The sequence below is a fragment of the Polistes canadensis genome, unplaced genomic scaffold (assembly GCF_001313835.1).
Source record: "Polistes canadensis isolate GaletaPanama2010 unplaced genomic scaffold, ASM131383v1 scaffold_37, whole genome shotgun sequence".
Taxonomy (NCBI): domain Eukaryota; kingdom Metazoa; phylum Arthropoda; class Insecta; order Hymenoptera; family Vespidae; genus Polistes; species Polistes canadensis.
The window spans coordinates 281,871-295,996 of record NW_014569584.1 but is presented as its reverse complement, the minus strand read 5'-3'; the positions used below and the strand labels follow the sequence as shown (position 1 = coordinate 295,996).

General features: G+C 26.8%; 3 protein-coding genes across 6 annotated transcripts in view; 1 reads left to right on the top strand and 2 right to left on the bottom strand.

Moving 5' to 3' along the window:
* Positions 1-5,109, top strand: part of LOC106784565 — a gene marked incomplete at its 5' end in the record, with an annotated part of 7,564 nt that extends 2,455 nt beyond the window's left edge. For both annotated transcript variants that reach the window (XM_014744268.1, XM_014744267.1), the window contains 5 exon segments: positions 883-943; positions 1,038-1,329; positions 1,410-1,653; positions 1,752-1,873; positions 3,491-5,109. In XM_014744268.1, the coding sequence (XP_014599754.1) occupies positions 883-943; positions 1,038-1,329; positions 1,410-1,653; positions 1,752-1,873; positions 3,491-3,595 (824 nt within the window).
* Positions 5,110-5,398: 289 nt separating this feature from the next.
* On the bottom strand, positions 5,399-13,218 carry LOC106784564 (DNA topoisomerase 1). 2 transcript variants are annotated; one of them, XM_014744265.1, is made up of 12 exons: positions 13,011-13,218; positions 12,656-12,698; positions 11,302-11,689; positions 10,892-11,205; positions 10,672-10,811; positions 10,390-10,587; positions 10,048-10,206; positions 9,875-9,966; positions 8,512-9,485; positions 7,974-8,424; positions 7,735-7,884; positions 6,919-7,642 (listed from the first exon to the last, which is right to left on the bottom strand). In XM_014744265.1, exons 1-12 carry the CDS (start codon positions 13,050-13,052, stop codon positions 7,540-7,542), a joined length of 3,054 nt encoding a protein of 1,017 aa, XP_014599751.1. In that variant the 5' UTR covers positions 13,053-13,218; the 3' UTR covers positions 6,919-7,539. The 2 variants fall into 2 exon arrangements, with proteins under 2 accessions (XP_014599752.1, XP_014599751.1); XM_014744266.1 differs by lacking the exons at positions 9,875-9,966; positions 10,048-10,206; positions 10,390-10,587; ... (3 more) ...; positions 12,656-12,698; positions 13,011-13,218 and adding an exon at positions 9,602-9,833 and having other exon boundaries at positions 5,399-7,642.
* Positions 13,219-13,769: 551 nt separating this feature from the next.
* Positions 13,770-14,126, bottom strand: part of LOC106784614 (mRNA cap guanine-N7 methyltransferase) — a 2,450-nt gene continuing 2,093 nt past the window's right edge. For both annotated transcript variants that reach the window (XM_014744360.1, XM_014744361.1), the window contains one exon: positions 13,770-14,074. In XM_014744360.1, the coding sequence (XP_014599846.1) occupies positions 14,031-14,074 (44 nt within the window). In that variant the 3' untranslated portion in view covers positions 13,770-14,030. The remainder of the gene's footprint in view (positions 14,075-14,126) is intronic.

The following is a 14,126-nucleotide window of genomic DNA, read 5'->3' as shown; positions in this document are numbered from 1 at the left end:
AATTAATATATATATATATATATATATATATATATATATATATATATATATATATATACATTATTTTGTTGTAATATAATTATTAATTTCAAGAACGTTACCAAGTGAGTTGCTAGCAAGTATTAATTACCTTGCTACGTTCAAGATTTGGCTATCAAGATGTCCAAATCATTAATATATTGATTTGAAAGTAAAAAACGTAAGATTATCTGAAAGTCACAAATATAAGTTATATAGAAAATTGAAACACATTCTGCAGAAGCTTAATTTGATATTATTTCTTTATCCTTTAAATCATCATGGCATGTGCCACTGTATGTTCAATGATGCAATATATAACTGTCATGCCTTGTGCCTGCAGCTTTTTAAATTATAATTAATTAAAGTTATAATCATTGAAAGATAAATATATTATTAGTAAAAACTGAAAATAATAATCTACACAATGAAGCTACATATATAATGATATAATTACCACCACAAAAATAATTTCGAAATGTTGAATTATTATCTGAAATATAAAAAATTTTTACAACAATGCAGTTGTATATATATAATATCTATAGATCCTAGTCATAAACATACTACCTTATTTTTATTTCAGAAAATTAAATTATATGTCATATATGAAATTTTATTGTATTTGAGAAAAATTGTTAAAGCAATATTTAACACCAATAATTTTGATTTTATTGTTGATTGAAGTTATATGATATGTTATAATTATTAGTATATTAAAATTATTACCATCTTGTAATTAACATTCTTATATAAATATAAGATAGACGTTTTTAATTAATAATATTAAACTCATATCTGAGTATAATAACTATAATGTACGTGATATTGTATCAAATTATTTGTTTTCTTTTTTTTTTGTAGTAAACCCTGGGGCTAAAGAACGACTTGTCCAAATAACTGGTACTTCCGAGGACAAGATACAGTAAGTTTATATATTTTACTGTTACAACAAATCCTTTATATAAGTATTTATTTTATTTAATATATTTTTATTAAATAATGTCAATTTATTTTAGTTATGCGAAGGATTTAATAAAGGATACGATTCAACGAAATGCATCCCCGATACGATTGGAGCAAGGTGGAGGAGAAAAAGGAGGTATAGGAGGTTCAAGTTCTTCTTTAAATAGTAGTGCATCTGAAGAAAGTAATCGATTGCAGCAACATCAACAACAGAATTCTCGTTTGAGAAGTTCACTCCTTCATAGCTTCTCCACCAACGACGCCAGTATTGGCGAATATAAATATACAGTTACAGTCGACAATCAATCCCTTAAGATTACAGGAACAAATTTGGATCTTGTTAGGGTAGGAGTTTTTACTATAATATTTGTATTTTTTATAATTTTTGTGTCTATATTTAAAATTATACTTCTTGCTTTATTCAGACTGCAAAGTTAGTGTTGGATGAATACTTCTTAGGAGATTCTGAGCAATTTGGAAGTGGAATAGAATACTTTACCTTTGATGAAAAACCTGTTTCTTCCGATAATAATCTATCACAAACGCCATTAACTCCAAGTAATACCGTTTCATTAGGACGAGAATTAAGTATGGATAGTACAGCTACTTCGGAAAGTGAAGAAACATATAAATCACATCTTGTTACAGAAATTCAGTCATCTGATCAAGGTATTTAATTAAAGTTTGAAACTAGTAATAATCCATATTTAATATTTCTTATAGAGAATTCTTAAGTTATAGTTCAATGATCTTAAATAAAATTTCAGATTCAAAAGTCAGAGAACTTACTTATGAGTTCTTACTGCTATGCTCTACAGGCCCTTATGCAAAACGACCTCCTGCAAATTGGGCTCGTATACAAAAGGAATGCCCGAATATTGTTCGTAAGGTAGACATCTGTGATAGTAATGCTAATCATCTAATGTGCTCCGTTTTTAATGCTAATCTTTCTTGCAAGATGACTAATATTTAATATCTCAATACTCTTCATGAATAGGGTGATTTTTCTTATAGATAAAAGAAAAGTAAAATTAACTCTAAGACGATCAATAATACCTTTGAGTTATTTTGATCTAAATTTTCTATGTAGAATAATATGTAATATATATTATATTATATATTATTACCTACTATAATATGTTAGATACATAAATCGGTTAACACCATGAAAATGAATGCCAAAGTATAAAATTTAAGTTAACTTTCATAATCGTTAAATGCAGTTAGATCTTGTTATAAGACTTCTCTTTATTTTGTTAAAAGAATGTATGAATGCTTCCTCCATTATAGATTCTTTTCAAATTTGTTTACGAATTAAACAATGGCAATAATCCTAAATAAAAAAATACTATGAATGTATAATATACATATGTATGTCTTCTAGTCGTAACATGGAACTGGATATAATATTAAAATAAATTATAGTAATGGAGAGAAGTTGGTACGGCAGTTGTCTTATTACGTTTAATTGGACACAATATTTAAATATGTGATAATAGTGGGAGAATTTGAATTTTTCGAAATTTTTCTTCTACAATTCCTAAATAGTCTTATAACGAGGTCAGATTTTAATTAAGAATATTGTTTTTATTAACTTTGTTTAACTTTATTTGATTGTTATTGAGCTTTTCGCTTTAACTACATTATAGTGGAATTTAATGTTTTAACATTAATATTTTTTAATTATGTTATTAATGTTCCAATTTATACTTCAGTTATATCTTGTTGAATCTCTAGTTAATGCTTAGCTGTGTAATGTTAATAGGAAGTCATTACAAGACTGCTAAAAGTATTATTCGATTTAGTAAATAATTTTTAAGCTAGATTTGGCTTGAGCTATAATAAACTTACGTGGCTAAATTACGACTGATTATAGAAGAGTAAATATTTTACGTTTATGTTGTCTATGTTGTATTCAATGATGAATATTATTTACCGAGATTATACAATTTTACTGTTTTTTTCTTTCTATTGTAGTTATTATTTAAATACTATCTAAAGTTTATAATAAAAGTAAATACTTATATGTTCATTATAAATGATATTAAAAATGAAATTAATAATGTGTTTAACTATGTAAAACCTAAAATTTCCATAATAATAATTAAACTTAAAAATGTAATAATAATTTTATAACAGTATTAAATTATATATTATGTACTTGTGTGTAATAAAGTTATATCATTGTTTCATGAATGAAAATGAAGTGATAAAATATTGATTCACTTCGTTTTTGAATCATGATATATATAGAGCTCTCTGCAGTATTTCAAATGAATGTACTATATAAACATATATATAACAATTAGAAACACAGCTATACGAAAAGATCTTTTGGATAAATTCTAAAAATAGCATGATTATATTTGCGTTGGCAGCATAACATTTAGTAGATTTAAAGCATGCTGCTTTTAGCATCATTTACAGGTAAGAACATATTTGTTTTTTACTATAATGATTTTTAAACATAATGCAAATGTTCTATTAATTTATGTAACTTTTACAGGCACCGATTCGCTGGTTCGAACCGGAGACATACAAAGCAAAAGTAGCAGCAGCTGGTATCATTGCAATATTACCTGCTGGTGAAGGAGAAACAGACCCTGAGTGAGATTATATTTTCAAATCATACTTATATATTGCACTTTTAGAGAAACAAAACCTTTTAATTTATCTCATGCCTTCTTGCGAATGCATTGTGATAATTTATATGATAATGGTAACAAAGAACAACTCTAAGTTACTTATAATTTTGCAGTTGTACTAAAATATGTATTGTGATTTAATGGAAATTTTACCGTAAATTTTCATTAATCAACATTTCATTACAACGAAATCACGTAGATGTAGTTATACTAATAGTATGATGTTCTTATATACAAATGCAATTTTGAATCTTACAAAGCATTTATGCTTGGTACGGATGTATCAGAACAATTCAAAGTTGTATAAATAATAAAAATTCACGATTTATTGGTCATAATTAATATGACACGAGCTAGGTTAATAATAAATATCCAATCTGATTTAAATTGTCATCTATCTTACAATTAGTGATACTATTAAAACAAATAAAAAAAACTATTAATATGGACTGGCTGGGACCATGTCAAACTAAATACAATCGAAAATTAAATATAAAAGATATTAAAAATAGTTTTCAATTAAAAATATATCACGTGATTGTTTTTATATTTTTTGTTGTCTAATTTTTGCATCACTAAAGCTTGTTAACACGAGTATTGCTGTATCATTAAAATACTATGATTCTTATTTAATATAAGAGAAAAATATATTCAAAATGAAATGTTTTCAATATGTAAATCAACATAATTTAACGAAATGTGTATAATAATGAGAAATGGCAATATTTCGTGTATTTATGTTATTTTTTTTCTTACTATTTATATTTTGTTTATTGATAATATAATGGCAGTTTGTTAATTACAATGATGACATTACATGATTTACACATCGATTTTTTATTCTTAAATGAAATCGTGTTTGCAAGTGTTCTTCTATTAGCAGAATTCATATAAAAATTATATCGTGTAAATCTTTTTTAGATAACCAAATCAAAAGTTTCACGTTGTAATTTGTCTGTGAATAGAAAGTAGAGATATCCTTATTTCTGTGAATACATGTTTTCTTGCTATGTAAAGAAAGGATGACCATACAGAATAGTGATTTATCATAGTCTAGTCTATTTATCAAGTATAATGAAAAGTACGCCGAAACAGAGTTTATTGATAGAATAATTATTCTGCTCTGACACATCAACCAAAATGTTATAGTCATATAGATCTTATATTTTATAAACTAAAATGCTAATCCTAATTGCAGTACTGATTACGTCAACATACTAAAATATTTTATTGTGTCTGAAGTATTGCTGAAAAATTAGTATTAATATTATGATGTTATCAGAATGAAAATTATCTCTCTTCTATAAATATAGTAAATACATAATATATAGTGAGATAAATGAGTACCATTTTTATAGAACGCAATGTAATTGTGCTGCATAGTAATTATAATGCTTTGTTTATAAGTTTTTACACTATTTAATATTTATTATAAATTTGAGAGATGCACTTATTTTAAATAAATTATTATAAAGGAACACGATAAGAGACATGTTAATTTAATTTTACTAATTTTAACCATATCATTAGTATTCGATTATATTTTGAAATTTAATAATGAAATGATGAAATAAGAGAGATTCAATGATACATTTTTTTTACTGATTTTTCTGTTGCAAATAGAATTTATATTACAGAAAAATATTAAAAATATTCTATATTAAATGCAAATATAAAAACATAATACATATGTATTTATCTTCCTTGATATCATGTGTTCTTTCTGTTTTATTATTATACTGAATGAATTTAATTAATACAACCTATGCTTCTTTCAATACTGTAGTTTTTTATTAGTTCAGTATTGTACAGAAATGATTGATAATGTTCAAAGGTTTACATTCAAGTCTTACACTTTCAATATGTGCAGGCTCGACTGTTTTTTGAACATCAATAATATTCTTATGTTTTGTAAAAGTTAAAAATTTTATATTATATATTATAGTGTACATAGAATCGGAAATCTATACATTGATTGCATTTTATCATTTGTCCTGACAGTGTTCTCCTATATTGCAATTTTTTTCCAACATCTATGATTAAGTATTGTAACATTATCTATATTCATACACAAATTAATCTAGAGAAATATTTTAGTCTGAAGTGTACATAAGCAGTCCCTCTCTCTATTTTTGTTTAATAATACTAAGTTAAAAAATATCCTTATACCCGATGATATTAAATACGAAATAACGCATAAATTATTACCACCTAAATATGTAATTAATGACAATACAAGAAGTAACTATAGAATATACATGTATTTTGAGAAACTGTTATGTATGACTTAACAGACGAATTAATACATAATTATTAACGAATAAATTGGTAGTTCTGTAAAGTCAGAATTGCTAATACATAGCTACTTAAATTGAGAAAATATTTCCTATATATTTAAGATATATATTGACATATTGCCATACTTCTCAAAATAAGAATTTTCAAAATTCATTGTTCCATTTATACCACATATAATACAATTTTTATATTGTAATCTGCTGCTTAGATAAATTATAAGTAACTAACGTTGCATTATTGTTAAAAGTGAAATAATATCTTGAAATAACTAATCTATATTAATTGTTTAAATAAGACGCTCTTTTCATACAAAAAAAAATTAAAGAATAGTCTTTTACAATAATCATTACTTGAGTCCCATTATCTGTTATTTAGATATCAACATCTACAAAGTTTAAATTATGGAATTTTAAAAATACACAAATAAAGTATGAAAACATGATATTTTACAATATAATTTTTTAAAATATGAATGACACGCATGCTACATTTATGTATATGTAAATGCACAAAGTGTCACATAACTATATTAGGTCACGTGAAAATAACACTTCCAAAATTAAATATTAAAACTTAATTTTATCAATGGGCTGTGAAGTATAAATAATTTTTTCATGCATTGCAGTCAATGTATTTTCTAGAATCATTGTCACCATTGTGCATAATGTTATCACGTATACAAATGATGTCAAAAATTAATCATACAGGCATACAGTATGTTCACATTTATAATAATCTACATGGTATTTTTTTTTCTTTTTGCTCTTTTTTTTTATAAAACATAGATCGCAAAAGCGATAATTTTTTTTAAATATATCGCCATATCAATAGTTTTTTTAAGAGATTATATGCAAATTGAGTTTGTAGAGTAATATTGCATTTAAAATGATATCATTTATACTAAAAACATTAGCTTGTTTTTACTAAGATCTATTTTTTTAATTCATGATGAAAAAATGTAAATGACTTGAAATGACAATATATGTACAGAAACATTAAATGAAGAAAAGAAATAAAAATTGTCTATTTGATAGTTGAATTTACACAAGTTTGATGCACTTAATTAATTTGTGGCTGTCAACATTTCCGATAATATTCTATTTACAGTGGTGCAGCCCATACATAAAATATTAATCTAAACTTAGAGGTTAAAAAAAAAATTATCTTATAAAAGCGTCCGAAATATCCTCTAAATTTAGACTTCGCACAAATTTGATATTTGTCCTAACTCACACGTATAAGAAATTGCCTAATATATCTTATTTTTTTTTATTTATCAAACTATTCATTTTTTTCTTGATAATTTACGAGACTAATTGAACGCTATACGCAGATATACAATAATCGCTAAAATTTTTATGCATGATTGCCAGGCGATCGATTCGATGCCATCAATAATTATTAATTATATATATATATATATATATACTGAATATCAAGTCTCCTTACTACAATTTTAATATTCTATATAAAATGTATCCAGCTGTTCTTATGTTTATTCATGTAAATACAAAAAATTATATCATTCTTGTATTTCCCTAATAAGACAGAAATTCACTATATACTCTTAACGAAAAATATGTTATTACATAAAAGCAGTTTTTTTATGGGGTTAAAAGATATAGTCTGGTCCAGCCATATCTATCGCCCATCTAAACTTATCCCTTTGAGTTTTATTATAGATTTTTTCAATTGGAACATTATGCTTCTTGCACCTAAATAAAAAATAATTATCTTATAATAATATTTTTTTCTTTAAAATATGCATTTATATATATATATCACTGCATAGTTCTAAAATACTTACCATGCAACAGAAATTCTTGGATCTAAATAATTAAGTTTAGAGGTTCCTAATGCAATCTCTTTATTTTCTTCTCTATCTGTTGCTTGAACCTCTAGTTTTGTCAATTGTTCCTTCAAGCGCTCTAGTGTTTTCTTCTTCTTTTCATAGACACTTTAGAAAAATATAACATTTAAATATTTACCCTTTTTATGCGTTTAATATATATTTAAAGAAAATATTAAAAACTAAATATTACGTACACTTTTTCTTTAATTGAGCCGTGTTTCGCATCACGTTTTGCATCTTTTACTTGTAATTCCGCTTCAGTTATTGCTTCTTTTTTAGCCTCTATCTTTGCTTTTAAATTTTCCATGGATTTTGCATGCGTTTTTGGCACAGAACGTTGATGGTTACATAATATAGCAACTGCTCTATTAGCTCTATTATATGCCAAGATTTTTTCAGCCTCCGTGTCATCAGGATTTGTCAGCTTATCTAACTGCTGTTGCAATGTCCACGATGCGTTATATGTCCTAAATACCTTAGCTGTAAGACCTTCCATTAATTCATTCAAATGTTTATTCATAACCGTAGTATTAAGTCGATCAAATAAATCATCATTAGGAGATTTATTTTCCATGAATAGTTGCAGATTTTTGAAGACACGTTTCTCTACTGGCACTTCGTTATAATATCTTATAGAATCTTTACCTAAAATAAAATAGAATAAAGATGTACAGAATTATTACATATTAAAAATAGTTTTAAAAATATCATTAATAAGAAGATTTGTCTTACCTAAGAAATCAAATACAACTACATATTCTCTTCCATCTTTTTGTTCATGCAATGTGATATGTTCAACACGCAAAGAACAACAACCTACAGTATCTGCTTGATCTTCATCTTTCTCATTGCCAGCTCTAAGTGCTAACTTATCAATAAAATATAAAGCTACAGCTCTTTGTCTAATGCGCATTTCTTTACTTTTCCAGTCTTCTCTATACTCAGTACGGATTTTATCAATTGATGCTGCTAATTTTCTTGCAGTTTCATACTTTTGCCAATCTTTTTCTCCCTTTAACTTACTCGAAGGATTAAGCATAACGTACTTAACTTGTCCTTGAATATTTTCTGTCCAAGAAGCTAACCAAGTTACATTAGGATCGTGTCTAATTTCCTTCCACTTATGTCCACTTGGGGGTTTTGGAATATTAGAATCTTTTGAACAGTTAATAAGAACATCTTCAGGCAAAACCCTCTTTTTCAATTTTCCCATTTTTGGATGTTCGCCTCGACCTCTAAAAAGTCCTGGAGGTTCTATTTTAAAATTACCTATTTTTTCTTTATGCCCATCAATAACACAAAACCCATATTCTTTTTGAATTTCCTCATTTTGCTCTTTTATCTTCTTTTTTTCTTCTTTTGACATTGCTTTCCTTTCTTCACTTTTCTGAACAAAATATGCATGCATTTCTTTAAAATTACATTTGCTCAAGTCAATAATTTTATTTCTTTCAGATTCTGTCATTACTTCTCGCCAATCATGAAAGAAATTAGTATTAAATGCTTCCTTAGTCGTATAATCATGATCTAACATTCGTGCATAAAAGGTTGCGACTTCTTCTGCACCTTCGCTTAATTTCATCTCTTTACCGTTATAATAAAATTTAATATTAGGAGGAAGTGGTTCATACGGAGGTGCAAAAACTGGTCCTTTATGTTCTAGAAAAGTCCACTTTGTTCCATCGTTCTTCTTTTCTTCTTCCCACCTAAAAAGTAATAATTTAATATTATTATTATTATTATTATTATTTCATTTTATAAGTTAAGTCATAAGTAGACATTTAAGTTTGAATAAGTTTGATCTATTGTAAAGTAACATAACCTTAAAAGAGATCGAAAATGAAAATATTGCAAGTTTTTATAATTGCGATTATAATTAAACAAAACTTCTACTGAAAATACCACCATTATATTAATAAATCGCTTCATATTTAATTAAACTAGTTTGATCATCATTTCTTTGTTCATTAAAATTGATTTTTCTCAGTTCAAGACACGTTAGAAATATAACAAAAAGAGGTTAGGTGGTCACATGACTGTAAGCCAAGAATTGAACCAATCAAACTCAAGGAGATGGATGTATCGCATATCTTACCATTTCCAAACATCTTGCTCTTCTTCTTGCTTTTTCTTTCTGGGACTAGTTGTTTCGCTTTTTATACTTTTGTTATTTTTCTTCTTTGGTTTCTATAAAAAAATATATACATATTTCATAAAATAAGTATTTATATGTAGATATTATGAAAAAAGAATTTACGAATAATCTACCTCGTCTACTTCAGATTCTTCGTCATCATGTTTCCGTTTCTTTTTCTTTATTTTGGAACCAGTTTTCTTGGTCTTTTTGCGAGCAGAAAGCGGAAGTTCTTCTTCATCATCCGATTCAATTTTTCTTTTAACATTTGGCGTTGACATAAATCTTGCGCACTACATACAAATTAATAATATTTATATGTTTACAGTATAATAGAAAATAAAATTTTATAAATAGTTTACTTCTATAGATAATATTGTATATAAAATCTGCTGTAAATATTATTATATAGATCGAACAAAAAATGCAACAATAAAATATATATTTTAGCAGTAAATTAAAATTAATATGTTTACCAATGGCATATCTTCCTCCGATTCTTCTTCAGTTTTAAGAGTTGTATTATGAAGATCTGAAAGTCTTGTGTCATTTGTTGAGTCCAAGCTAGCTTCATCTTTAATAGGTTCTTCATCTTCTTCTTCCTTAATAAAAAGATGTGGTTCTTCGCCACTATCATCATCATCGTCATCTTGCTCTATTTGCGATATTGGTTCCTGATACATATTAATATATATATAATATGTTAATAAAATGTAAAAGGGTATACAAAGAAAAAATAAAAGCAAATCCTATTATACCTCTTTTATTTCTGGTTTGATATCGTGGTTATATCGAAAACTTTCACTTGTAAGATGATTGATTTTTATTTCTACATCTTCTTTAATTCTTATTTCATCTTTTTCTTTTTCCTTTTTATCTCTTTCTTCTCGATGCTTAGCTGCAAATATTTTTAAATATTAGAAATAAAGAGAAAACATCAATCAATTAATTACTTTTTCCTAGAATAATATAGCCTACATTTTTCTTTATCATGCCTGTGACGGTCTTTATCTTTTTCATGACGATGTTTGTCCTTACTGGATGAACTATGTTTATCTTTTTCTCTATCGGAGGAACGATGTTTCTCTTTGTCTCCAGAATGAGAAGTGGAATGTCTATCCTTATCTTTTTCTGATGATGAATGTTTTTTATCCTTTGCAGAATCTCTCTCTTTATCCTTGTCGCGAGAATTTGAACTCACTGAATTATGCCTATGCTTATCCTTTTCTCTACTCCTTGAGCTTTCTTTATCTTTATTGGAACTTTCTTTATCCTTAGAAACATTGTGATATCTAAAATAGAGTAGTGAGAAAAATAGATATTGTTTTTTCTCAAATTGTGTTATTTTGAAGATATATGAAAAATTTATTTTTATTTTTTCTCAATACCTGTCTTTTTCTTTTGAACTGGAACTAGATTTATGATGGTGCTCCTTATCTTTACTTCTGTCTTTTTCTTTATCCTTACTAGATGATCCGCTATGCTTATGATCTTTGTCTTTGCTCGTTGACGAACTACTTTTCTTTTCTCTGTCTTTATCCTTGCTACTACTGCTACTCTCATGCTTTTCCTTGTCTTTGGAGGAACTAGAACTATGTTTATGTCTGTCTTTATCCTTATCTCTGTGTTCGCTTCTGTGACTCTTCTCTTTTTCTTTACTTCTGTCTTTGTCTCTATGTTCAGACTTATGAGATCGCTCTTTTTCTTTATCTTTATGTTCGGATTTATGGTCCTTTTTTCTATCAAATCCATTAGACATGCCATTCAAATGAGCATCTAAACAAAAAATATAAATTTTGCTATAAATTCTACTCAGGTTATATTTAAGTGCTCACTTTATTATATAAAAATATAAATGAATTGGAGCATATAAAAATTATAAACATAAACATAAACATAAGCATATCTATATGGATAATAATTTAATTCTTTTGTAAATATAAATTCTATAATCAATAACTATTAAATAATATTTCAATTCAATCAATGAAAACAATTTCTTACTTATATTATTTATATAACTTAATTACTTTTTAGACTTGATTTCTTCTTTTTGTACAATATAAATGTACGTTTACTGATCGTCATTATAAAGCTAATACAACTTATGCTTATGTATTTACATTAAAAAGAAAAAACCAAATAAATATATAATATAATATATAATTAAATTTTGTAATACATAAAAATTTGAAAAATATTTTTTCTCATAACTTTAATTTTATTAGTCTTTGTAATGAAATAGAACATAAGTAATTTTCTGTAGATTACATATTATATAGTACACTAACTAGATGTTGCCAATTATGTGATGATATACGTATACACCAATTATGTGATAGTATACGTGTACATACATACGCAATCGAGACTTTCATTTTTGATTATATTCAATTTCTTTCAGCGAGTGCAGAATTTGTTCAACTCGTTAAGGTCGGAAAAGAAAACGCTGTCTTAACTCTCAATAATAAATAAAATGTAATGGGAAAAAATAAAAATAAAACAGTAAACTGAGGAAAGAAAAAAATGAAGTTCACATTTATGATATAAAAATTGTAAGTTTTTGAAGGCTTTCTCAGAGTGAAAACACGTGTCCAAGCGCTTAGGTCATTGGCAGAATAAGTTGAACTATTCGCTTCTCATCGCATCGGAACTAGTTTGTTTGCTTCTTTAATCGACTGGATTTCATGATCTTTCGTGTTAGAGACTACACGTATTACATCTGAAAATAAATCAACTCACCATTATGATTACCCACAACGCTGTTTTCCTTCGACCGTTTTTCCTGAAAGAAAAGAAAAAAAAATTTTATTTTCCATTATCAAAGCAAAATTATGCACGAAGATCGTTAGAACAAAAATATATAAACCCTAGGAAAAATGCGTATAACTGATCATTGAACTTAACGTCTGGATGGATTGCTCGCTCATGATAAAGTTGGACTTAGTCGCAGACGCCATTTTGGGACTTAGAAAAATTTCGCGTCCATCCTCGATAGGTATTACCAAGAGAAAAGTACCGTTAAACGAAGACTAAATGAGAAACTATACACATACATTTGATCATTTATTTCAGAATATACAAAATTACTACTTACTAAATTGGAATTCGTTTCCGATATCGGTTGCTCGAGCTCCATTTCTTCCCGTATCGAAACTCACGGCTGATAGACTCTGGCAGCACGAGAGCTTACAGGAATGAGAAGAGCACCGGGAAAGCACTCACACAGAGTACTGACTCAGCTATAACTATACTCTTCGTGTGTAACTGCTACAGAGTCCCCACTAGATAGAGAAGCGAGACTACCGCGGTAAAGTATCCGAAATGCATTACTGCGCATGCCCTCATCTGACTCCGCCCCTTCGATCCCCGGTGTGACCATCCGTCTGATGATTTTTTCTTTTCTATTTATTACTTTTCTTTCTATCACGCATAAATACGCTACATTTGTTCTTTATTCCGTTATGTCCTTTATTTTTTTAATGAGTCAGGTTAGAATCTTTCTATATGCTCATAATTTACATTTAATTATCGCTAATTTCAATTTTTAATTATATTTTCAATATTTCTTTTTATTTCCTTTCATCAAATGTAAGAATATTTGATGTTTATAAATAAGTAAAGGATTTAAAGGATGATTACGTGAAAGGATTATGAAGATATTTCAGAAACATAATTTTCATATTTTTCCGAAGATGCATTTAATACTGAAGTCATTACTCATTTCTAGCTACAAAAACTTATTGCGATATACCATGGAATTTGTATCTATTATATTTTTATCAATATGACATGAAATTTTTAAATATATAAACAATTATTATACGGATAACGAAATTAAACTATTATTACTGTATATCATGTAACATATTTTTGTCTTAACTTTATTAAAGGAAACATTATTGAAAATTTTTGTGATTAAAGATTAAATCTGATTAGATACACATTTTTCTATAGTAACAAAATAATTTATATTATATTAAATCATTAATAAAAATTCATTATGTTAGCTGTAATAATGCTATTCTAAATATTTTCACTGAGAAATAAAAAACTTGTTTTGTAGTTATTCTGCCTTATAATGACTTCATGATTGTTTCCATCTTCTTATCCCATTCTAGTCTATCTCTTTTTTTTGAAATGCAAATACTGCATAAAGTGCTGTAAAAAAGATTTATCCAGTTTATTGAAAGTTCGTAAGTATAAGAAAATA

Bases quoted from the DNA above. Each gene is read 5' to 3' on its own strand.
- LOC106784564 (XM_014744265.1), bottom strand. From the start codon at position 13,052: ATGGAGCTCGAGCAACCGATATCGGAAACGAATTCCAATTTA. The intron at 9,967-10,047 runs GTAGATTATTCG...ATTTTTTTATAG, and splicing joins AAGAATCTGAAGTAGACGAG to AAACCAAAGAAGAAAAATAA. The intron at 8,425-8,511 runs GTAAGACAAATC...ATTTTATTTTAG, and splicing joins AGTTGTATTTGATTTCTTAG to GTAAAGATTCTATAAGATAT.